We start from the raw sequence: 25,753 nt of genomic DNA, 5'->3' as shown, positions 1-25,753 counted from the left end.
GGTCAGTATAGATGGACTAATAGAGAAAGTCCCACACACTGCTAGAAGGCCAAATATTTTTTCAGAGCTAGATGCAGACAAAAAATTATTTTGAATTTGCAACGTGATGGAGGTCAGTATAGATGGACTAATAGAACAAGTCCCACACACTGCTAGAAGGCCAAATATTTTTTCAGAGCTAGATGCAGAAAAAAATTATATTCAGTTTGCAACCTGATGGAGGTCAGTATAGATGGACTAATAGAACAAGTCCCACACACTGCTAGAAGCCCAAATATTTTTTCAGAGCTAGATGCAGAAAAAAATTATATTCAATTTGCAACCTGATGGAGGTCAGTATAGATGGACTAATAGAGAAAGTCCCACACACTGCTAGAAGGCCAAATATTTTTTCAGAGCTAGATGCAGACAAAATTTTTTTTTGAATTTGCAACCTGATGGAGGTCAGTATAGGTGGACTAATAGAACAAGTCCCACACACTGCTAGAAGGCCAAATATTTTTTCAGAGCTAGATGCAGAAAAAAATTATATTCAGTTTGCAACCTGATGGAGGTCAGTATAGATGGACTAATAGAACAAGTCCCACACACTGCTAGAAGCCCAAATATTTTTTCAGAGGTAGATGCAGAAAAAAATTATATTCAGTTTGCAACCTGATGGAGGTCAGTATAGATGGACTAATAGAACAAGTCCCACACACAGCTAGAATCCCAAATATTTTTTCAGAGGTAGATGCAGAAAAAAATTATATTCAGTTTGCAACCTGATGGAGGTCAGTATAGATGGACTAATAGAACAAGTCCCACACACAGCTAGAAGCCCAAATATTTTTTCAGAGGTAGATGCAGAAAAAAAATATATTCAGTTTGCAACCTGATGGAGGTCAGTATAGATGGACTAATAGAGAAAGTCCCACACACTGGTAGAAGGCCAAATATTTTTTCAGACCTAGATGCAGACAAAAAATTATTTTTAATTTGCAACCTGATGGAGGTCAGTATAGATGGACTATTAGAGAAAGTCCCACACACTGCTAGAAGGCCAAATATTTTTTCAGAGCTAGATGCAGATAAAAATTATTTTTAATTTGCAACCTGATGGAGGTCAGTATAGATGAACTAATAGAATGATGCTATGCCCAAAAGATTTTACTTCACTAGGTGCAGTAAAAAAATTGGTATTCTATACACAGGTGGTATATCTTGCAACACAGATAGGCTACTCCACTGACTAACACACTCTGCAATAGGCCAAAAAGGATTAGCTTTGCTAGATTCAGCCAAATGCTGTGAAAAAAACTTGCACAGCACTGGCACAGACCTGCCTGGCAAAAACTGATAGGAACTGATGTAACCTAGTCCTGAAAAGGACTGCAATTACAATTAGTCTTTACTCCCACAACCTATCTATTTAAGAGCACAGACCTGCCTGATAAAAGTCGTAGGAAATGCTGTAACCTAGTCCGTAAAAGGACTGCAATCACAACTATTCCCTACTCCCAAGCTATCTGTAGATTTGTGCGAAAATTGGCTTGAAATTAACAAGGTATAGCGCACACAGCAACAGCGGTGCCGTCTAACACGCAGCTGCAGCAGTGAGAAAATGGTGGCGACGGGGAAAATGGCTTGGTCTTATAAGGCAAGGACATGTGACATACACTGCCAATGACACATGCCCTTGCTTGTGTGAAAAAAAGCACTTCGCTCCATGTGTGCGCTGCTGATAGGCTGACAGATTGCACCTCCCCACTGTAAATGCGGGACAGAGAAAAAAAAATGGAGATCTTCATTATTCCTGCAGAGATCCATCCCCTGCCCCTCCCCCCGCCCCGCTGTACACTCAAACTGCGTATTAACATTAGTTTTCATCATTACTAAGAAAAAATCCAGTTATGATTTTGGTGCACGAACAGTTATCGAACATAACCTCGAACAGCCGAATTTTTCTCAAATCATTCGTGTTCACCGAACGGCTCGAACACCGCCCAAAACAGCTCGAATTTGAGATTGGCGAACAGTTTGAGTCGAACAACGCTCATCTCTAGTCATGATTCTGCATTTGAACCCTTTAGTCTGTGTTTTGTGGTCGGCTTCTCTGTCCACCAAGCCACAGAAGACACACTTTTTCTCAGGTGTTTAGGCTCTGTTATCCTAGCTGCAGTCTGTTTAGCTTAACAAAAGTGTTTTCATTTGTCTGCCCTAGCACCGTTCTGGTGCGGCATTATATTCTTTCACCCTGCTTGCATTTCCTGTTGGTGATAGTTTATTTGGATGTTCAGCCATTCTGCTGTAGGTTAAAGACATTGAAATTCTAGCTAGTGTTGATCTCTTTGCTGTTTCTGTTTATTTCTCTGCACATATCTCTTGCTTCTTTTTGAGAAGTAGGTGGCATATTATCTAACTATACGTACTATGGTAGATCGGCTTACTTGGTTGCACATAGAGGTACACACATGAACACTGCTTCTTTAAATCTTCTGTGGTTTATTAAGAGCACTGCATAAACCACAGCAATGTTAGCAAAACAAACATGGCCTTCCCGGCCTAACAGTAAAAACAAAACATAACGTATGGCACAGTCTTGTTGCTATGGGTAACCACCCGCTTCAAGAGCAAACAACCCAATGTTTAGCTTGCCTTCACATGACAAAACAGCTCAGAGCTTTCACCTCCAGGTCCATTCCACCACAAATGCTCTAAAAGGATGGGATTTTATTCTCTGACTTTCTCCCTCTCTACAGGTGTTTAATCACCCTATCACTCAAGATGGCTGATTAACCCCTCATTCCTTCGTGTGCTGGAACCTTTTTCCTATGTTTAATTACTGGAGCTAACAATCTCAGTGCTACATACAGTGCCTACAAGTAGTGTTGAGCCACCCCCGTAGTGTTCGAGTTCGGTTCGGTTCGTCGAACACCCGTGTGTTCGCCGAACTGTTCGTCGAACTGTTCGTCGAACACCTTCGAACACCGTTAAAACCAATGGCAGGCAAACAAAAACACATAGAAACACATAGAAAACACCTTCAAAGGTGTCCAAAAGCTGACAAAGTGCTCAGAAGACACAACTAACACATGGAAAAGTGACAAGTACATATAGTCATGCGAAAATAAAAGAGGTGGAGGAGTAAAAGGAGGGGGAGACACAGATATAGGCATGTCATGCCCTTCTAAAATCCAAAAAGTGAGAAGCCGAGACGGCCAGTCCGCTCCTGCCCGTGCCACCTCCGTGTCGCCGGGTTTGTGCCAGAGCCGCGGTGAACCCTGACGGCCAGCCCCCCTCTCCCAATACTGGTGCCTGTCCGCTGGTGGGTCGAGAGAGCCCCCCTGTGGTGGAGGCAGCTCTAAGCTTTTTATTTTAAATTGTCCCTCTAATTTGAATGAATACACTTTAAATCCATTTACAAGGATCTATTGGAGGGCAAGTCTCATGCCAGCAGCCGCGTAATTCCAGCTCCAGCAGCGTCCACTAAAGCTGCTGCAGTTAAAAAGCTTTTATAAGGATCGAGCTCGGCTGTCCACCGCAAGGCATCCTAGTGCCAGTCCCAGCCCCTATGCCTTGGGGTGCCTCCTGATGCTCTTCACTGAGTATCCCGTGGTCCCGAAGCATTTCCTTTGAAAAAATTAAGTGTCCAAACTACAGGTGGTGTAGCTTGCTTAACAGCCGGGATAATCCGCTGACTAGCAGACACTGCTACTAGGCACAAAGTATTTCCTGGGCTAGATGCAGTTAAAAATTTGTAAGTAGATACTCTCGTTGGATGCTGAGAAAGCATTCCATAGAGTCTCCTGGCACGCCATATATGATTCTCTTAAAAAGCTTGGGGTAGGGGTCTAGGGGACCCTTTTATAGCCAAAATCACGGTCCTGTATCACAATACGTCACCTAGGCTGAAGATAAATGGAACTGTAGCACCGAGGGCTCGGTTGCTACAGACGTATTGCACCTCACCCAGAGGTGTGATATCTCACTCTCAGATAAGGATGGAGTGTGGATCAGGACCCGACACCTGCATGCATTACACCACATTGCCGTGGGGCAGGGCGACCAATATGCCCCTGAGATGGGCACGACAGTCCCTGTCCCTGGCTGGAGTGGGGGGAGGGAACACTGAGGAAGGGGAACCCTGCAGTGCAGGAGCAGGGAGGAAGCAGTTCCTAGGTGCATTGAGAAGGGAGTATAAAAGGTGGGCACCATCTTAGTTCAGTGCAGAGAAGTCTGAGCAGAAGTGGCAGGTAGCAGGGGCTCTGCATGAGCTCTGCTCCGGAGGCGGGCCTAGTAACAGAGGCCCAGGCCTGCAAGAGGGAGAAGGAAGGAAGAGGAGCGGAGAAGGCTCCAGGAACAAGGAATGAAGGGATCCCAGGGGTGCGGACGGGCGAGTCGCCACCGCACGCCCGAATCCACCTGCGTGGAGGGGTCAGGCCAAAGGGGGAGACCGGTCCCCGAACTAGTGGAGGCAGGAAACGACCCTCAGCTAGAAACCGGAGGCTCTGACATTTTATGTGGCACAGCCCCTTGCTCCACCCGCTAGGAAGGCACCACATAGGGTCAGGGAAACTGGCGCCAAGTTTACCAAGAGGAGGCCCGAGGCAGCCGGACAGAAGTGTTGGTAAGAAAGGCCAGACAAAGGACACAGAAAGGGGGTCCTGTGAAGCGCTCCAAAGTTATCTGGGAGTTGTCTGAGCCCCTCACCTGGTGAGCACAGTACGACGTGGGCAGCCGTTACCTGCAGACGTGGTCTGGATAATAAGAACTGTGAGTAAAGGCCCTGAACTGCATCACTGACTCTGTGTCGTTACTGCTGCTGCCCTGCACCATCACCCCCATCCTCCGCATACACTGCCCTGAGGCTATACTCCTCCCGTGGGGAGTTATGCTACGCTCTGCTGCACCCACAACACCAGCCTTAGCGGTCTGCCCTGTAGCGGCGGTTCACTCTGACCGCAATCCACGGGTGGCGTAGTCGGACATTTAAACATCAAAACCACATAAATAGTTCCGCCACTGGTTTGACCGCCCTGAGCCACGGAACCGGATCGCCGCCACGAAGACTACAACCACCAGCATCCACCAAAAAGGGTCCGGCTCCGGGTGTCCCAAGGCCCAGGGGGTGCGTCAGAACATTTTCACCACCTTTCACAATCACCAATGGGACAAGGCAGGGATGTCCTCTGTCCCCTCTCTTATACATCCTAGTGACGGAGCACCTGCTCTCATCAATTCGCCATAACCCCAATATTAGGTGGATTGAGGTGGGAGGCACCGAGTACAAGTGCTCTCTATTTGCTGATGATGTCCTAGTATATATCACTCAATCACATATATCCATCCCTGCTGTTATGGCTGAAATAGATCACTTTGTTACATGGTCAAATTTTAAAATCAATGCAGCGAAGTCTGAGGCCCTCGATGTCTCCCTCCCTAAATCCATATAGGATTCCATCCAGTCCAACTTTCCCTTTGCCTGGCCCTCACAGGGTATCAAATACTTAGGAATTCCTATTCATAGAGACCTCTCCCATCTATGTTATCTTAATTTTGGGCCCTTTATTGAACAATTCCATACAGACCACGGTTGGCAAGTTAGAACTGTAAGATTCACTACGTGAACCACTGGTGTTTTGTGGAAAAGCACATGTACACCGCGTTCCAAATTATTATGCAAAAAGTGTTTAGGAGTGATAAGGGAAGAATTTGTTTGTCAGTTAAACTCATTGATGGTGATGTGTGTCAGGGCTCTTTATATCACTGTAAGCAATTGCAGACACCTGTGCTAATTAGTTTGGCAGGTGTGTCCAATGAAAGGCAAGACTACTTAAGAAGGCTCTCTCACATTATTAAGCAGCCTACATTTTCTGCCAAAATGGGAAAGAAAAAGGATGTGTCGGCTGCTGAGAAGCAACAAATTGTGGAGTGTTTAGGTCAAGGCATGACTACAATCAACATTGTGCGATGATCAGGATGAAGTGTCTTGGCAATCAAGAAGTATGTAGCTGATTCACAGTACACACGTGTGCGTGCTGATAAGGGCAAATTGAGGACTCTTTCCTACAGGCAATTACGTCAGGTTGAAAGAGCAGCGGCAAAAAAGCCTTGTCATAGCAGCAGACAAGTTTTTGAAGCTGCTTGTGCCTCCAACGTCCCCCGAACAACAAGATGCAGGGTCCTTCAGAGGTTTGCAGCTGTGCATACGCCATCCTGTCGACCTCCTCTATCCACTTCACACAAGCAGAAACGGCTCCAGTGGGCCAAACATTACATGAAGACTGATTTCAAAACTGTTTTGTTCACGGATGAGTGCCGTGCAGCGCTCGATGGTCCAGATGAATGGAGTGGAGGATGGCTGGTTGATGGACACCCCACGCAAACACGGCTACAGCGCCAACAAGGAGGAGGTGGAGTAATGTTTTGGGCTGGAATCATGGGGAGAGAGATTGTCGGCCCCTTTAGGATCCCTGAAGGCGCTAAAGATGAACTCCATAATGTATGTGGATTTTCTCAAACAGCACTTCCTGCCATGGTTCAAGAAGAAGAACCGTGTATTTCACAGCAAGATCATTTTTCTGCATGATAATGCACCATCTCATGCTGCACATAAAACATCTGCATCTCTGGCTGATATGGGCATAAAAGGGGACAAACTTATGGTGTGACCCCCATGCTCCCCTGACCTCTACCCCATTCAGAACCTTTGAGCATCATTAAAAGGAGTGTCTATGATGGCGGGAGGCAGTTCACATCTAAGCAACAGCTCTGGGAGGGTATTCTGTCCTCATGCAAAACAATTGAAGCAGAAACCATCCAAAACCTGACAAATTCAATGGACGAGAGAGTTCAGAAGCTCCTTTCGAACAAGGGGTCCTATGTGAAAATGTAACATCACCTAGAATAAAGTTTTGAGTTGAAAACTGTTTGATTTCAGTTTCTAACAACCTGCTAATGCTTATAATTTCAAAAATGACCATTTTTTTGGTCTTTATTAAAATGAAAAGGTTGATCGAAAAGTTTGGGGGATCTAAGAGTGTGGCAACCCAGTAGTCATGATTACTTCGAATTCTGACAATATGAGGGTCATGCTGCAGGTAGTGCAGCAAGAAGGCACTTATGTGTCTTGCGCATCTCGGAGCCCCAAAATTATTTTCCGGGCTAGATGCAGCTAAAAATTATTTTTAATTTTAAATCTGGTGAAGCTTATTATAGATGGCCTAATAGGATCAGTGCTGCACACTGCTACAAAGCCCAATTTATTTTCCAGTCAAGATACAGATAAACATGATTAGTAATTTGAAAGCTTAAAACGGTTGGTAGGGTGATTTTAACCAATCATCAAGCTTTTACTCTCCCCAGGATGACACAGGGGTAGAAAAGTCGTTTCGGATCCATGATTTGTTCATCTTTATGAACGTGAGTCTGTCTACATTATCAGTGGAGAGCGCGTGCGCTTACCTGTCAGCACACCACCAGCAGCGCTGAACACACGTTCAGACAGAACGCTGGCTGCGGGGCATGACAAGATCTCCAAGGCGTAAGTGGCTAGCTCCGGCCATTTATCCAGATTGGAAGCCCAAAAAGAGCAAGGGTCCAGTGACACAGTCGTGGCTTCAATGTTTACTTGGAGATACTCCTGTACCATCGTCTCTAGGCGTTGACTATGTGTCAGACTTCTTGTCTCCTGTGGCCTTGCAAAGGATGGGCTAAAAAAGTGGTGAAATGATTCCGCAAAATTGATGTTACCAGCAGATACTGTGGTTCTGTTACGGTTTGAGTGCTGAACACTTGACGGTCCCACGGTTGGCAAGTTGGAACTGTGAGATTCACTACGTGCACCACTGGTATTTTGTGGAAAAGCACATGTAAGATTCTGCAACAGTCTCTGCCGATACTCCTGCATGCGTGCATCCCTTTCTATGGCAGGAATAATTTCTGCAAATTTACTTTTGTACCGGGGATCTAACAGTGTGGCAACCCAGTAGTCAGGATTATTTCTAATTCTCACAATGCGAGGGTCATGTTGCAGGTAGTGCAGCAAGAAGGCACTCATGTGTGTTGCGCATCCAGGAGCACCAAGTCCCTGTTGTGTTGGTGGCGAGGTAACAATCATGCTTCCTTCCTCTGTCCTCTCCCCCCAACCTCGCACAACAGAAATGTGATCAAGGTCTCCCTCATCTGATGAGTCTTCCATCAGTTCGTCCTCCACTTCTTCCTGGGCTCCTGCACCTTCCTCACTAGTTTGGCTGCTACCATGCGCCCTGGTAAAATCATCTCCCCCACCCTCACATGCCTGCCGCCTTGGTGCTGCCGACCGTCTGGACCTTGCAGATGTTAGCCCTTCCGCATACAACTCCTCCTCCTCTACTTCCTCCACCTCCTCTTGTGCCACCACCTGACTCCGAATTCTGTTTAACATGTGCTCCAGCATGTAAATCACCGGAATAGTCATGCTGATAATGGCATCGTCAGCACTAAACATCTTCGTCGCCATTTCAAAACTGTGCAGAAGGGTGCATAGGTCCCTGATCTGAGACCACTCCTCCAGCGTGATTTGCCCCACCTCTGAATCTCGTTGGCCCAGGCTATACGTCAGAACGTATTGCACCAGGGCTTGTCGGTGCTGCCACAGTCGCTGCAACATGTGCAGAGTTGAATTCCACCGGGTAGGCACATCGCATTTTAGCCGGTGAAGTGGCAGGCCCAACGACTTCTGTAGAGATGTAAGTCGCTGAGCTGCGGGATGCGAACGGCGGAAGTGAGCACACAGCGACCGTGCCCTCTGCAGAAGGCCATCTAGTCTGGGATAGTGGGCTAAAAATTGCTGGACAACCAGGTTCAACACGTGAGCCATACAAGGCACGTGTGTGACATTGCCCCGGCGAAGGGCCGCACCCAGGTTTGCAGCATTGTCGCACACGGCCTTCCCTGGTTTCAGGTCCAGTGGAGACAACCATTCATGAAATTGGTTCTCCAGAGCTGACCACAACTCCTCAGCTGTGTGACTCACATTTCCCAGACATTTCAATGTAAAAACCGCCTGATGACGTTGAGCCCTACTGCCAGCATAGTAAGGAGGTGTGCAGGATCCCTTCTGCGCAGTTAGAAAGCTTGTGGCATGACCAGACAGGCTTTGGGTGCAGGTGGAAGACCGAGAGGAGGTTGAGGAGGCAGAAGCAGTGGAGGAACTTTGACATAAAGAGGATTGACGCACAACTCGTGGGGACGGCAAGACTTGGACAGCAGCCCCTTGTCCTGCTGTCACCATAGTTACCCAGTGCCCAGTCAGCGACATGTAACGCCCCTGTCCATGCCTACTCGTCCAAGTGTCTGTGGTGAAATGCACCCTGTCACACACAGAGTTTCTCAAAGAAGCGGTGATGTTGTGTGCGACATGCTGTTGGAGCGCACGCACACCTTTCTTTGAGAAGTAGTGCCGACTGGGCATCTGGTACTGGGGCACTGCGACGGACATAAGATCTCGAAAATCCTCTGTGTCCACCAGGCGGAAAGGCAGCATTTCTGTAGCCAAGAGCTTGCAGATGGTGAAATTCAACCTCTTAGCTTTCTCATGGCTAGGAGGAAATGGTCTTTTACTTGTCCACATCTGAGGGACCGAGGGCTGGCTATTGTGCTTAGACGGGGTTGATAAGGGTGTCCCCGGCAAACTGCCGGTCTGTGAGGAAGATGCAGGCGGACATGTTAGGTTGCCTTGATCCAAAGGTGGTGCTATCGATGTCGGACAGCGCTCAAGACCAGCTGGTGTTACCACCTCCAAAGAAAATGATGACCTGCCAATCACGCTGGCTGTTGCGGGTAAAGAGGTGGCAGGTCTGCGCCCCAAAACAGGTGTGACTGCTGTCCCCCCAGTCACAGAGGATGAAGAGGCCGCGGATGCACAAGATATGGCAGACGGTGGTTGGCCCGGCCGGCTAGGCCGCATTGTAGCACACTGAGCTTCCCACTGCAACTTATGCTTCATGTCCATGTGCCGGTTCATGCATGAAGTACTCAAACTATGTATTTTTTGGCCTCTACTTAGCTTTTGCTGACAAATGTTACAGATAACACGAGTTGGGTCATCTTTATCGATCTGAAAAAATGCCCAGGCTATGCAAGGCTTAGCACCCATGCGACCTGAAGAGCCACCACGACTTGTGGTGAGAGGCAGAGTTGTGTTTGAGGATGCAGTTGTTGACGTGCTTCCAGTACTACGTCTCTGTCCAGGAAGGCGCAACCTGACCTCGTCGTCACTAGCATCTTCCTCCACCTCCTCTGCTGACCTCATCTCTTGGCTGACTGTGGGTTGACAGTAAGTGGGATCTCCGACCTCATCATCATCACCCTGTGCGTTATCACACCCGTCGTCCTCAGAGCCAACCTGTTCCTGCCCTGACAAAAAACTAAAGTTGTCGCTCCAATCAGGTATTTGAGTCTTATCATCGTCTTCCTCATTGTCTCCACCAACAGGAGTTACAGTTTGGGAATGAGGGTCTACATTATGGTCAGAACCTTCTGCGTCTGGTCCTGGATCCGACTCATAAAGATTCTGGGCATCAGTGCAGATCATTTCCTCGTCTGGATTCACAGAAGCGCTGGAGTCGACCTCTGATTCCCAGGCTATAGTATGAGTAAACAGCTCTGCAGACTCAACCATCTGTTCTACCTCATACTCAGACGGGCAGCTGGAGATTTGGGAGCTGTGAGGAAGCAAGTGCGATTTGGGTGACACCTTTGAGGACTGGAGTATTTGTGATGTTGAAGTTGATGTGGAGGAGAGCCCACTTAAAGGAGCACTTGATATCCGTTGAAGCACCTGCTGTTTTTGTGCCTCATCTGGAATTTGTAGCGATTGGCGTGGCCGTAAGAAAGGGATCTTATCACATTGTCCGCTAAAAGAAGTAGACATTTTAGTTTGGCTGGAAGATGATCTTTCTTCTGCACCTACCCCACGGACACAACCTTTTTTCCCCTTCCCAACACGCCTATTCCCCTTTCCAATAGCAGCAGGCCTTTTTCCACTCATTTTGGTGGTTAACTAATTCACAACTCTGGAGTTGTTTGCACAAAAAAACAATGGATGGTAACCGAGCAGAGCTGAGTGGCCAAACTGTGGTATTAGGCCAAAACTATTGGCTGGGTTAGATGCAGAAAAAAATTATTTTTAATTTGCAACCTGATGGAGGTCAGTATAGATGGACTAATAGACCAAGTCCCACACACCGCTAGAAGCCCAAATATTTTTTCAGAGCTAGATGCAGAAATTTTTTTTATTCAATTTGCAACCTGATGGAGGTCAGTATAGATGGACTAATAGACCAAGTCCCACACACTGCTAGAAGCCCAAATATTTTTTCAGAGCTAGATGCAGAAAAAAATTATTTTTAATTTGCAACCTGATGGAGGTCAGTATAGATGGACTAATAGACCAAGTCCCACACACCGCTAGAAGCCCAAATATTTTTTCAGAGCTAGATGCAGAAAAAAATTATATTCAATTTGCAACCTGCTGGAGGTCAGTATAGAAGGACTAATAGAACAAGTCCCACACACTGCTAGAAGCCCAAATATTTTTTCAGAGCTAAATGAAGAAAAAAATTATTTTTAATTTGCAACCTGATGGAGGTCAGTATAGATGGACTAATAGACCAAGTCCCACACACTGCTAGAAGCCCAAATATTTTTTCAGAGCTAGATGCAGAAAAAAATTATATTCAGTTTGCAACCTGATGGAGGTCAGTATAGATGGACTAATAGAATGATGCTATGCCCAAAAGATTTTACTTCACTAGGTGCAGTAAAAAAATTGGTATTCTATACACAGGTGGTATATCTTGCAACACAGATAGGCTACTCCACTGACTAACACACTCTGCAATAGGCCAAAAAGGATTAGCTTTGCTAGATTCAGCCAAATGCTGTGAAAAAAACTTGCACAGCACTGGCACAGACCTGCCTGGCAAAAACTGATAGGAACTGATGTAACCTAGTCCTGAAAAGGACTCCAATTACAATTAGTCTTTACTCCCACAATCTATCTATTTAAGAGCACAGACCTGCTTGATAAAAGTCGTAGGAAATGCTGTAACCTAGTCCTTAAAAGGACTGCAATCACAACTATTCCCTACTCCCAAGCTATCTGTATATTTGTGCGAAAATTGGCTTGAAATTAACAAGGTATAGCGCACACAGCAACAGCGGTGCCGTCTAACACGCAGCTGCAGCAGTGAGAAAATGGTGGCGACGGGGAAAATGGCTTGGTCTTATAGGGCAAGGACATGTGACATACACTGCCAATCACACATGCCCTTGCTTGTGTGAAAAAAAGCACTTCGCTCCGTGTGTGCGCTGCTGATAGGCTGACAGATTGCACCTCCCCACTGCAAATGCGGGAAAGAGAAAAAAAAATGGAGATCTTCATTGTTCCTGCAGAGATCCATCCCCTGCCCCTCCCCCCACCCCGCTGTACACTCAAACTGCGTATTAACATTAATTTTCATCATTACTGAGAAAAAATCCAGTTATGATTTTGGTGCACGAACAGTTATCGAACATAACCTCGAACAGCCGAATTTTTCTCAAATTGTTCGTGTTCGCCGACCGGCTCGAACACCGCCCAAAACAGCTCGAATTTGAGATTGGCGAACAGTTCGAGTAGAACAACGCTCATCTCTACCTACAAGTAGTATTCAACCCCCTGCAGATTTAGCTGGTTTGATAAGATGCAAATAAGTTAGAGCCTTCAAACTGCAAACGAGAGTAGGTTTTATGAACAGAAGCATAAATCTTACAAACCAAAAAGTTATGTTGCTCAGTTGAATTTTATTAAATTTTAAACATAAAAGTGTGGGTCAATTATTATACAACCCCTATGTTTAATATTTTGTGGAATAACCCTTGTTTGCAATTGCAGCTAATAATCGTCTTTTATAAGACCTGATCAGGCCGGCACAGGTCTGTGGAGTTATCTTGGCCCACTCCTCCATGCAGATCTTCTCCAAGTTATCTAGGTTCTTTGGGTGTCTCATGTGGACTTTATTCTTGAGCTCCTTCCACAAGTTTTCAATTGGGTTAAGGTCAGGAGACTGACTAGGCCACTCCAACACCTTGACTTTTTCCCTCTTGAACCAGGCCTTGGTTTTCTTGGCTGTGTGCTTTGGGTCGTTGTCTTGTTGGAAGATGAAATTACGACTCATCTTAAGATCCTTGATGGAGGAGCGGAGGTTCTTGGCCAAAATCTCCAGGTAGGCCGTGCTATCCATCTTCCCATGGATGCGGACCAGATGGCCAGGCCCCTTGGCTGAGAAACAGACCCACAGCATGATGCTGCCACCACCATGCTTGACTGTAGGGATGGTATTCTTGGGGTCGTATGCAGTGCCATCCAGTCTCCAAACATCACGTGTGTGGTTGGCACCAAAGATCTCGATCTTGGTCTCATCAGACCATAGAACCTTGAACCAGTCTGTCTCAGAGTCCTCCAAGTGATCATGAGCAAACTGTAGACGAGCGTTGACATGACGCTTTGATAGTAAAGGTACCTTATGGGCTCGTCTGGAACGGAGACCATTGCGGTGGAGTACGTTACTTATGGTATTGACTGAAACCAATGTCCCCACTGCCATGAGATCTTCCCGGAACTCCTTCCTTGTTGTCCTTGGGTTAGCCTTGACTCTTCGGACAAGCCTGGCCTCGGCACGGGAGGACACTTTCAAAGGCTGTCCAGGCCGTGGAAGGCTAACAGTAGTTCCATAAGCCTTCCACTTACGGATGATGCTCCTAACAGTGGAGACAGGTAGTCCCAACTCCTTGGAAAGGATTTTGTACCCCTTGCCAGCCTTGTGACCCTCCACGATCTTGTCTCTGATGGCCTTGGAATGCTCCTTTGTCTTTCCCATGTTGACATTGTCTGAGTGCTGTTCACAAGTTTGGGGAGGGTCTTAAATAGTGAGAAAAGGCTGGCAAAAGAGATCTTTAATCCACACATGTGAAGCTCATTATTCTTGGTGCCTGAACTACTTCTTAATACTTTAGGGGGACCAAACAGAATTCTTGTGGTTTGAGGGGTTGAATAATAAATGACACTCTGAATTAACTTTTAACGTTTTAAAAAAAAAAAAATAAATAATAAAAAAAAAAATTTGCTGCAGTGCATTTACCACTTCCAGGCTGATCTACAGTACAAATGTCACAATGCCAAGTTAATTCCGCATGTGTCAACCAGCTAAATCTGCAGGGGGTTGAATACTACTTGTAGGCACTGTATCTCCTCTCCAGTATTTTGCCAGTGACTTCATCACAGTACTGTATAGTTTGTTTTGTATTTTGTGCTTTATTTTACTCACTTTGGGATCTTTGCTTCTTTCAGCACATTTTAACATTTGTAGGTAATTTACACTCTACTCTGCCCTCCGGTTCTTTAGGAGGAATGTGAAGCGGTCGACGGTCCGAGTTGCCATAGTCTAGACAGTGGTTAGTGCTATCTCAGCTCACACAGGCATCACTAGGGATTGTGGGGTCAGGATCTCTAGTCTTTACAGGAACCAGCAGGGTCAGTTGCAGTTTTTAGTTTTACCTATTATCTTGAGTGAGTTGCTACACTAACGTAATAATGACTCAGAACACTGACAAGCTTTTCATATTTTTTAAAATTCCGGAGGCAAAGGAGGTCAAATGTGGCCTACATTTGATATTACTACTACTTGGATGGCTGTTTGCAGTGGTAATGGTGGTGCTGCTGCTATTGTTAGCAGCTCCCATATTCTAGCCGTGGTATGGTTGGTTTTACCATTTACACATATAATTTAGTATACATTTTGCTATAATGTACAACACTATAAGTAACTTTTAATAGTCTTTTCAACCTTGCCAAAAGGACATAATAAGTATTACAAGTTAGGTACACTCACAGATAGCAAAATGTGGCAGCTTACCGCACTATAGGTAAAACAGGTGTACAAAAACAAACATTCACAGTTAAATGTCTACATTATCTAAACAATTTTTTCTATTCATTTTTAACAAAATTCCCTTCCTAAAATTGACATGATAAGAAATTCTAGGTAGCTATATGTGCAAAAAAAAACACCATGTGCAACAGGGTGTCGTTATTGGAGTGACATGTACAGATGTAAAATTTGACTAATAAAAAAGGTGAATAAATAAATTATTTGTGACACGCACACTTTGTGAGGTAGACAGTCACAGTTACATAACTGGATTTGGGAACATTTTCTTTTGTATTATTAAAAACAATTATTCCCCCTTCACGAAAAAGCAATTCCACAAGAAATGTAAAAACTTAATACAGTCACTTCTGACAAGCAAGTTTACTATCTCTGACTAATACTGATTTAATATTTTTTTCTTTCCGTAATAAAATATTGTGCTGCTTTCTAGTGCATTAAGAATAAAGAAAATGTGTCATTGCATTTCAAATTTAGCAGGTTAAATGTCAGGTACACAATATCACTGGTCAATTACACGATTTGGCAGTGTTGCTGCTAATATGTCTCCCATCTTTCTTTTCACCTGTCAATTGAATTTCTGTATTATTGACTACTACACTCATCTGTCTGGAGTACTTGTCCACTGTTTTAGAGCTTTCTCTTCCTACCTCTATTGCTGAATTGTGAGGTCAAATGTCCTCTCACTACCTTTAATCACCCTTGCCGCATTTCATAACCAGACCTTTATACAGGCCATGATAGTCTTTCCTGATTGGCTGCAGTGTATAATGTAAAGTGATATCTGCAAAACATTACGGGAAAACCCGATCAGTCACACCTAAAGTCATGTCAATCATCTGTGGATGAGTCAAACTTTTGCAATTTGTAAAAAGCCAGTGGGCATTTTGTTTGGCAATTTGTGCAAATTGCATCACCAATTGTTTGAATTTGCCAGGACCTGCAAATTTCATAAAATTCTAAAATTTGATTCACACTGAATAGATTCTTAATTTCTACTTTGCAGTTTTTTATCTAGCAGCAAACTCTTTAATGCCGATGTGTCCTCCTTAAGTTGATTCTAAGCTCAACATATCCCAGAGTATGATGCATGATTTTCAACAAACATGAAAGAAATGATATATACATCCTACAGAGGCCTTGACAGATGCCATCTGTCACTTGTAGGCGTCAATGCTAAAAAATTTTAACTTAAACATGTTTTTACTAAATTGCTGTTATGGCTGCCACTGGCGGAAGCCATCCATCACCCATCTGTCACCTATAGGCTCCAATGTTTAAGAAATATATTCGGTACAATAATATATATGACTTTTACTGGATGGCACAAAATTGTATTGAATTGGTATGATGACAAATTGAAACACTTAAAGGAAACCCGTCAGGTTCCCCAAGGCCCCTAAACAGGTATTTGTTTCATACAAAGACCTATTCATGTGGTTTAATCAAGTGTGTAGTGTGAAAAAACTCTATGAACAGCAGAAATACTTTTATTTCGGGGGTCATGATATGCTAATTGGCCATGACTAGTCTGGCAAGGGATCCATTCCCCCAGACTAGTTCTGACATCAAGTGCTTTAATATGCCATAGAAGAAGTCCAGCTCAACGGTATAAAGTCTTTAACTTTATTTGTATATGATTAAACATCTCCACATGCATCATTAGTAGTGATGAGCGAGTACTGAAATGCTCGGGTAGTCGTTGCGCGGGTCGAGCAAATTGAAATGCTTGAGTGCTCAGTCTGAGCAACGAACCCAATGTAAGTCTATGGGAAACTCGAGCATTTTTCCGGCGGCCCCTCCTGGCGGTCTGCAGAGGTCCTAAAAATTGCCCAAATTGATGGGAACAGTGCTCAAATGACATGGGAACAGCATGGGGAAGACCACTGAAAGCATCTCTGACTCCCAGGTCACTGTTATCAACAATGTTGTCAGAGTATTTCGCCACTTTTACCGACTCAAAATAAAACATACAAAAGCTAAAGCAAAATAGATTTTCCTGGGAAAAATGTTAAGGAACATCCTTTCCAGGGTAGTGACTTGTATAAAAGGCAAAATAAATATACAAAAACAAAAATGCTTCTCCATACCTTGGGCTACGTTCACACGTAGTGTTTTTGATGCGTTTTTGCACTTTTGCATTGCTTTCAACGGTAAAAAATTCATTCACCGGGAAATGTCATTTTAACATTTTACTATCTTATGATCAGACACATTCATACAGTGCTGAAAAGACAGGGTAACAGCATGGGGAAGACCCCTGGAAGTATCTCTGACTCCCAGGACACAGCCTAAAACTGTGGTTATCTCATCAGGTGTGCTGAAGGTTGTATGCATGTCACAAGAGGTGGGTCTTCAGGTGCTTTTTGAAGGTTTCAACAGTAGGCGAGAGTCAGAAATGGTGGCATAGAGAATTCCAGAGAAGGGGGGATGCACGGGAGAAATCTTATATGCGATTGTGGGAAGAGGAGATAAGAGAGGAGTAGAGAAAGAGATCTTGTTAGGATCAGAGGTTGCGTGCAGGTAAGTAGTGGGAGACTAGATCACAGATGTATGGCGGTGACAGGTTGTCGATGGCTTTGCATGCCAAGGTTAGAGTTTTGAACTGGAGTCTCTGGGCAATGGGGAGCCAATGAAGGGATTGACAGAGAGGAGAGGCCAGGGAATAGCGAGGGGACAGGTGGATTTGTCGGGCAACAGAGTTTAGGACAGATTGGAGGAATGTGAGAGTGTTAGAAGGGAGGCCACAGAGCAGGCCATCATCGGCAAGAGCACCAAAACTACCAGCCTGACCACCACCAGCATGCTCAGGCACATGACTGCAAAGCACCTGACTAGCTGGGCTGAACACCAAGGTCCAGAAACAGTGTCTGCGGGTGACACCACTGCCTCTTTCGCTGTTGTGCATGCATGCCATTCTCCTGTCCATGGCGCGAATGCGAAGATGCCTCCCACCCTGCACCTGTCATTGCAGACTTGCAACCATTACCGTCCACTTCCTTGTCCCTTCGCAGTGTTCAGTTGTCACTACCACAGTCCTTGGAATGCAAGTGCAAGTATGCAGCCCACCACCCACCAACAGGCCAGAATACTAAACTGCCACAATTCTGGACTGCTTGCACTTAAAATGTTGCCTTTTAGGCTCGTGGAGGCGGAAGCTTTCCACAACCTCATGGTGGCGGCCAGGTGTCCATGCTCGGTCCCCAGTCGCTACTATTTCTCCCGGTGTCATCTCCGTCTTCCACAAACGCTTGTCCCAGAACATTACCCGTGCAGTCCCCAGTGCACTTACAGGGAAGGACCGCCTAACCACAAACACGTGGACAAGTGAATGTGGCCAGGGACGGTACGGAGCCAGTCCACAGTAAAAAAAACAGCCATAGAGTGTCCGGGAACCTTCCCACACACTTTTCTTAGCCAGGACAGCTTCTCGACCGGGTTGGACAGGCCCACCAGAGAACCGGAGACTCCTCCGGTGAGCCCTGGCTTCTCGCTCAGGAGAGTTCATAGTGCCAAGGTGAGGTTGTGATGATGATAGAGGCCACCATCTCCTTAACTTGCTGCTCGTACTTTTCTATGGGAATCAGCTTGACTCCAACCAGCCTGTAATATTTCCAGTGAACTATTTCACGACGCCATGGTATTAGCAGTGCCACCAATACCAGTGGTGAAGCCATCCACAATTTCCTTTTCTTCTGCCCAAATACATTAGTTTCTCACAAAGGAGCTGAAGATACTGAGTGGCAGTAGGTGTAAGTTTCTCCAGCATGTTAGATATCAGATGGACAGAGAGGGCAGCACAGTGGTCGCGTGACCCGTCACATGACTAAATAACGTCAACACAGGTCCTTTTTAGACCATCGCAAGCTTCCATAGCCATGACGCATCGCTATGGAGACCGGGGGCCATCAGAAGGTAAGTATAATGTATATTTTTTATTTTATTCTTTTTTTACAGGTACTAAAGTACCCAGGTCTGGAGCAGAGTCTCTTCTTCTCCAAACCCGGGTACCATCCGCACATTGAATCGCATGGTATCCGCATCTGCAGATGCTGTGATGTGGATGTCATGCGGTCCAATGCAAGTCAATGGCGACGAAAACGCAGCGATTCCGCAAAATAATTGGTAGTGCTGCGGACATTTCCGCAATGATAATCCGCAGCGGAAATTTCTGCAGCATGTGCACAGCACATGTGGATTATCATTGCGGAACATGGCAGACCTTCTACCAAGCGTTTTTTAAGCATTTCTGCAGCAGAATTGCCGCTGCGGAAGCGCTTAAAAAATGCATAGTGGGCACACAGCCTATCAAGAAAAAAAATCAAAGCGCCAGAATTACATTCTTTTGGCTGACGCAACATTGCAATAAAATGCAAGATGAGGCAATCAAAACATTGTATCTACCCCAAAAATGGTATCAATAAAAATGTCAGCTCAGGGTGCAAAACATAAGCCTTAGCACAGTCCCATATCCCGAAAAATTTAAAAATGCTACAGGTCTTGGAAATGGTGACATAAGCATTAGCATATTTTTTTTTTCTTACAAATTTTCGAGAAAGAAAAAACTGAGTACTGACCTGGAGAATCATATTGCCAGATCGGTTTTACCATATAGTGAACATGGCAAATAAAAAAGATGAAACATAATTGTGAAATTGCATTTTTTTTTTAATTTCAATGCACTTGAAATTTTTTCCCACTTCCCAGTGCATCATATGATAAAATGAATGATGTCATTCAAAAGTACAATTCATCCAGCAAAAAATAAACTAGCCCTCATACAGCTATGGGAACAGAAAAATAAAAAAGCTATAGCTCTTGGAGTAAGGGGAGAAAAAAAATGAAAACGCAAAAACGGAAAATTGCAAGGTCCTGAAGGGGTTAATATGCCCACACATGGCCTGTGTAAGAACTCCTACACTGAAACTACTGCACTGACTTTCTGTAATTAAAGCACCCGAGGCCGAGACAAGTCCAGGGGGATAGATGCTCTATCGGACTGGTCCTGGCTAATTAGCATATCACAAGTGGTAAAACAAAAATGTATTTGCCACTCATAGCAGAGTTTTATCATACCACACACTTGATTAAACCGCATGGTTACTGTTCTTTATGATACTAGTTTTAGTTTGGGGTACTTGGGGAATCTGATGTTTAAGTTTTTCAATTTGTGATCATAACAATTCAGCAGAATCTTGTGTCATCAAGTAAAAATCTTATATATGAGGCAGCCATTGTTTCTCCCACCACAGTCACAAATGAACTAACGTAACATGTTCAAGTTTGTAGGTGACGGATGATGGATCTCTTCTGGTATCACAATCCAAACAATCCTGTATATACTATACCACTCATAGCAGCAAACTTTTGTCATGCCACTGGGGGCTTTGGAGATCTCTTTAATGCATTTCAAGAAAATCTTGGATATATGTAATACTTTTGATATTACATTCTGACTTTACAACCTTATCAGTGTGGATGGTCTTCCACTTTTCGTATACACCAAAACTTTTTTTTTTCTATTGTGGCTAAAATAAAGATGGATTTATGCATACAATTTTGACATCATATTCTTGAGACATTCTTTTCTATATATTTTTTTTATGAAAAGAATGATTTCCATTATTGCCATCTCCCTTGAGCAGAGGTTCTACCCTCCTTTTATTAAAAAAAGAAGAGAAAGCCAATCTCCTGAATGTGGTGTGAAAGCAGCTTTAGATCGCAGAAGGATGTGTTAACCTTTTATAGATTATATTCATTTGTTATAGGCATATGAAAATATTGGTTTAATTTAAAAATTCTGATTTCCTAGGGACCAAGTTATAGAATCTTGATTTGTATTACAAATAAATTAGATGATGGTAAATTGTATTTCTTTCAGGTGTAAGAGAAAACTGTCCAATTTCAGATTTGTACTGATTAATTTGCAGGAAATAAGATATGTTTGATTCCTAGAATGTTCATTTACTAATACAAAATATTTTTCTGTTTAAGGATGTAAATCAGAAGCTGCAAGAAGACAACCAAGAACTTAGAGACCTATGTTGCTTCTTGGATGATGACCGACAAAAGGGTAAACGGATTTCAAGAGAATGGCAGAGACTGGGAAGATTTACTTCTGGAATAATGCAAAAAGAGGTTACTTTATATTTGCAGAAGTTAAAGGAGCTTGAAGTTAAACAAGAAGAAGTGGTAAAAGAAAACCTTGAACTGAAAGAACTTTGTTTTTTGCTAGATGATGATAAAATTGGAGTTGCTGGTAGTCGTTGTTCCATCGACAGTCAAAATAGCCTCTGTCAATTGAATACAACAACCAGTACTTTCCTAAGAGATGTTGGTGATGGAAGTAGCACATCTAGTGCAGGTAGCACAGATAGTCCAGACCATCATAAACCAAATTCTACCAACAGTCCTGAACACCTTCAAAAAGGAAAAAGTGAAAGAAGTCCAGAACATCAGAAACGAGGAAGTGGCAGCCCGGAACATCTTCAAAAGCCTAGGAGTACAGCAAGCCCTGACCATCAGAAACATCTGAAAAGTGCCAGTCCAGAGCATCATAAAAGTGTGGGTAAAAGTAGTCCTGAGCCACAAAGGCATTCTTGTAGTAGCCCAGAAAATCTACAAAAACAAATATTAAGTAGTTGTCCTGAACATTTTAAAAAGCATAGGTCTGGTGGTAGTCCAGAGTACCAAAAGCTCAGCAGTGGCAGCCCAGATCATCTCCAAAAACATATATTAAGTGGAAACTCAGAACATCTTCAAAAAGCAAGGGGCAGTAGCCCTGAGCATCTCAGACATTTTGGAGGTAGCCCAGAACACCTCAAACTTTTGAGTGGGAGCAGCAGGGAAGGCACCTTAAGGAGACAAGTAGCAGATGAAATGTCATCTCATCACAGAAGTGTGTACAATGGAATGAATGGTGGGTGGATAAGCCTACTGAAATCCCCATTTTCTTAAATGGAGTTTTCTGCATGTGTTAAACAATCAGAATATACATAAAACATACATGTGAACATTTCATGAATGCATGCCTTAGACTAAATTAAATGGTAAACTAATAATGGCCAGTCATTATCAGTATTGGGCATGTAATGCCTATCATGTCTTAAAGGAGTTATCCAACCTTAAAGAAAAAATTAACAGGAGGAAGGTATGGTTAAAAATAATTAATTAATGTGGCTCTAGTACAATCTTCTTCGGTTGTTTCTGGCAGGACAAAAAGTGATGAGGTCCCGTTCAGATCTGACTCTGAAGATATCCCATTCTTGTCTCCTGATTGCTTCGGCCAATTAAAAGTCCTAGCAGTCATGTGGCTGAGGAACAGGACCTCATAGCTTTCTGTCCTACTGGAGACCACTGGAGTTGCCTTCACTTGAACAACTAGGGGAGTGTTTCTCAACTCCTGCCCTCAAGACCCACCAACAGATTATGTTTTCAGGATTTCCATTCACAGTGCACAAGTGGTGGAATTATCACCTGGGCAATACTAAAGAAACCTGAAAACATGTCCTGTTAGTGGGTCTTGAGGACTGGAGTTGAGAAACACTGCACTAGGGTTACATCGGGCAATTATGTATTTTTTAACATTCCTTTTCTTCTGTATTTTTTTTTTGAGGATTATCTGAATCTGTTCTAGGCTTCGGTAACTCGTACTACAATTCTGAACATGTCTGGCCAATAGTAATATCTTAACATAAACATTTATCTAAATTTTTGGTTTTGATACAAAGATTCATGTTTAACATAAATAATTAAACCACTTATTTCAATCTCTTAAAACTGTTTTGCCAATGAACTTTGACATCTAAAATGCTATTGCTTTCTGTGTTTTTGAGAATATGTTGGGTTTCTATTGTGGTTATATACATACGGTAATAATTTAGATTAAATATTGCAATAGAGAAGTGGAGAAAATTTTCACATTTTCTGTAGTTTTATATTTGAGACATTTTGCATAGTTCTGAATATTTTAGATTATATTTTATTATTTTTTGTTTATTATTTTAAGTGAGACTGCTAATGTTGTCTATATGTCATAAATTGTACCAGATGATGTTGTTTGCACTAAGATTAGAGCCGGCATCTACTACTCTATTGTACTCAGGCTTAGCTGGTGCCTTTACAGAGATCATCTGTATCATGAATCATCTCAGATTCTCATGGCGTAAAGCTGTTTATTGACAGTGAGCATTTACTGCATTTAAAGACATTTCCGGACAAAATAAAAAAAAAATCTTTAAATATAAGGGAAAACCTGTGCATAGAGCCAATGGGAGGCAGAATATTCCAAGTTTGATATTGGTGAGCCGTACGAATACTATGTGCTTCCACGTTGTGTGTACAACACTATATTCTCCCCTAGAATTAATACTTTTAGAGGAGAGTACCATAATAGTTTTATTTTTTCAAAAAATGGGGAGCACATGGAGATACAGCAATGACTCAGAAAATTTATATTATGAATCTACAATGTATCCATGAGGTTCTAGTGCTTGGTTTTTGCTCTTCTATCATCATGTTAATAATTCTGTTCTGTAAATCCATTCAATTATATTATGGTAAGTTGTCAACCCCAGTATGACTACATCACTGATCAGTAGTTAAAGATAGCTTGGTCATATAACATCTAGGATTTGGAATAGGCATCATTCACTGTTTATGAATTGAAGGTGGAAATAACATTAAACTATAATTACATATACAGTAGTGTTCAAAATAATAGCAGTGTGTTCAAAAACATGAGTTAAGCACAAAATCTTCATACTAGTTTTCATTTTCATGCATTGGGAACATTGCACACTGTTTTCTAATTCAATACATGAAGAGAAATGTATATCATTTTTAACTACTTTACAGAAAATAACAAAAAAATGAACATTGGGCTGTTCCAAAAAATAGCAGTGTCTGCATTTGTCTTGACAAACTCACAATATGTACACTTTTTTTGAGGATTTAGCATTCCTGCGAATCACTAACCTAATATTTAGTTGTATACCCACAGTTTTTTTAGAACTGCTTCACATCTATGTTGCATAGAGTCAACCAAATTCTGGCACCTGTCAACTGTTATTCCAGTCTAGGATGCTTTGACTACATCCCACAATTTTCTTGCATTTGTTGGCTTTGCCTCAGAAATGGCATTTTTGACGTCACCCCACAAGTGTTCTGTCGGATTAAGGTCTGGGGATTGGGCTGGCCACTCCATAACTTCAATTTTGTTGGACTGGAACCAAGATTTTGCTTATTTACTGGTGTGTTTAGGGCCATTTTCTTGTTGAAACACCCATTTCAAGGGCATATCTTCTTCAAGTATTTTAATATATGCAAACTGGTCCATGATCTTTGGTATGCAGTAAGTAGGTGTGGCATCATAGTAAGAGAAACATGCCCATATCATGATGCTTGCACCACCATGCTTCACTGTCTTCAGAGTGTACTGTGGCTTGAATGCAGAGTTTGGGGGGTCGTCTGACGAACTGTCTACGGCCCTTGGACCCAAGAAAGAACAATTTTACTTTCATCAGTCCACAAAATGTTTCTCCATCTCTCTTTAGGCCAGTTGATGTGTTCTTTGGCAAATTGTATCCGCTTCAGTACATGTCTTTTTGTAACAGTGGGACTGTGCGGGGACTTCTTGCTAAGAGATTAGCTTCACAAAAGCGTCTTCTGTCACAGTACTCATAGGTAACTTGAGACTGTCTTTGATCTTCCTGGAGCTGTTCATTGGCTGAGCCTTTGCCATTCTAGCTATTCTTCGATCCATTCGAATGGTAGTCTTCCGTTTTCTTCGACGTCTCTCTGGTTTTGCTTTCCATTTTAAAGTATTGGAGATAATTTTAGCTGAAAGGCCTAACATTGTCTGCACTTCTTTATAAGTTTTACCCTCTCCAATCAACTTTTTAATGAAAGTACTCTGTTTTTGTGAACAATGTCTCAAACGACCCATATTTCTCAGGCTTTCAAGGAGAAATGCATGTACAACATGTGCTGGCTTCACCCTTAAATAAGGGCCACCTGATTCACACCTGTTTCTTCACAGAATGATTGACCTCACTAATTGAACTCCACACTGCTATTATTTTGAACACACCCCCTTTCAATTAATTATTCAAATACACAGACTCAAAAACATGCAGATCGTGAATGCTGAGGCTGTTGGTTTTCTTAGAATCTACTGCACCAACTGCTAAATTGTTTGACATGTGGTAATATAATTTATACCAAAAACAGTGATTAATCTGGTTAGTCATATTGGACTGCTATTATTTTGAACACTACTGTAAAAGTAAGCTATATCACCTTGATAGTAAAGGTCATGTCAAGAACTTTTATTAAGTGATGATTTCATTTCATCTGGAAATAGTGTATATTGACATTACAAATCTATCTTACTCTATGTTATGGTTGTCATTAGAATAAAAGTGGCAAAAGTGGCCATTATATCATTAAAGGTTTTGTCCAGGATTAAAATAACAAGCTAGATTTCTTCTAGAAACTTCTAAGGAGTAATGTCTCAATTTGTGGAGAGTGATATGCCTGACATTCCAGTGTAAGGAGGGTTAAATGCCATGCAATGCTTCTCTGGAAAATTAAATATGGAAATTGTCTCTTCAGAGAGGGAGGGGACTTGTACTCTATTGCCATCTATTGGAAGTAGGAATCCTAAAAGTCAATATCGACCCTTTTAACAAGCCTTACCATATGACTTGGAATAAAGCCAAACCAGAATCTCAATTTGCAGACATGTGTTTCGGAGTGCTGCCCCTCCTTTTTGCAAAGTATGAGATCTCTTGCTTTGT

General features: G+C 43.1%; 1 protein-coding gene across 2 annotated transcripts in view; it reads left to right on the top strand.

Annotated features, from left to right (window-relative positions):
- Positions 1-25,753, top strand: part of CCDC85A (coiled-coil domain containing 85A) — a 635,522-nt gene that overhangs the window by 116,310 nt on the left and 493,459 nt on the right. For both annotated transcript variants that reach the window (XM_073672407.1, XM_073672406.1), the window contains exon 3: positions 20,949-21,873. In XM_073672407.1, the coding sequence (XP_073528508.1) occupies positions 20,949-21,873 (925 nt within the window). The remainder of the gene's footprint in view (positions 1-20,948; positions 21,874-25,753) is intronic.

The sequence above is a fragment of the Phyllobates terribilis genome, unplaced genomic scaffold (assembly GCF_046119375.1).
Source record: "Phyllobates terribilis strain yellow unplaced genomic scaffold, ASM4611937v1 Scaffold_3__8_contigs__length_932513732, whole genome shotgun sequence".
In the NCBI taxonomy this organism is placed as follows: domain Eukaryota; kingdom Metazoa; phylum Chordata; class Amphibia; order Anura; family Dendrobatidae; genus Phyllobates; species Phyllobates terribilis.
Note: the sequence above shows the minus strand (reverse complement) of the source record. Positions and strands in the feature narration are given on the sequence as shown.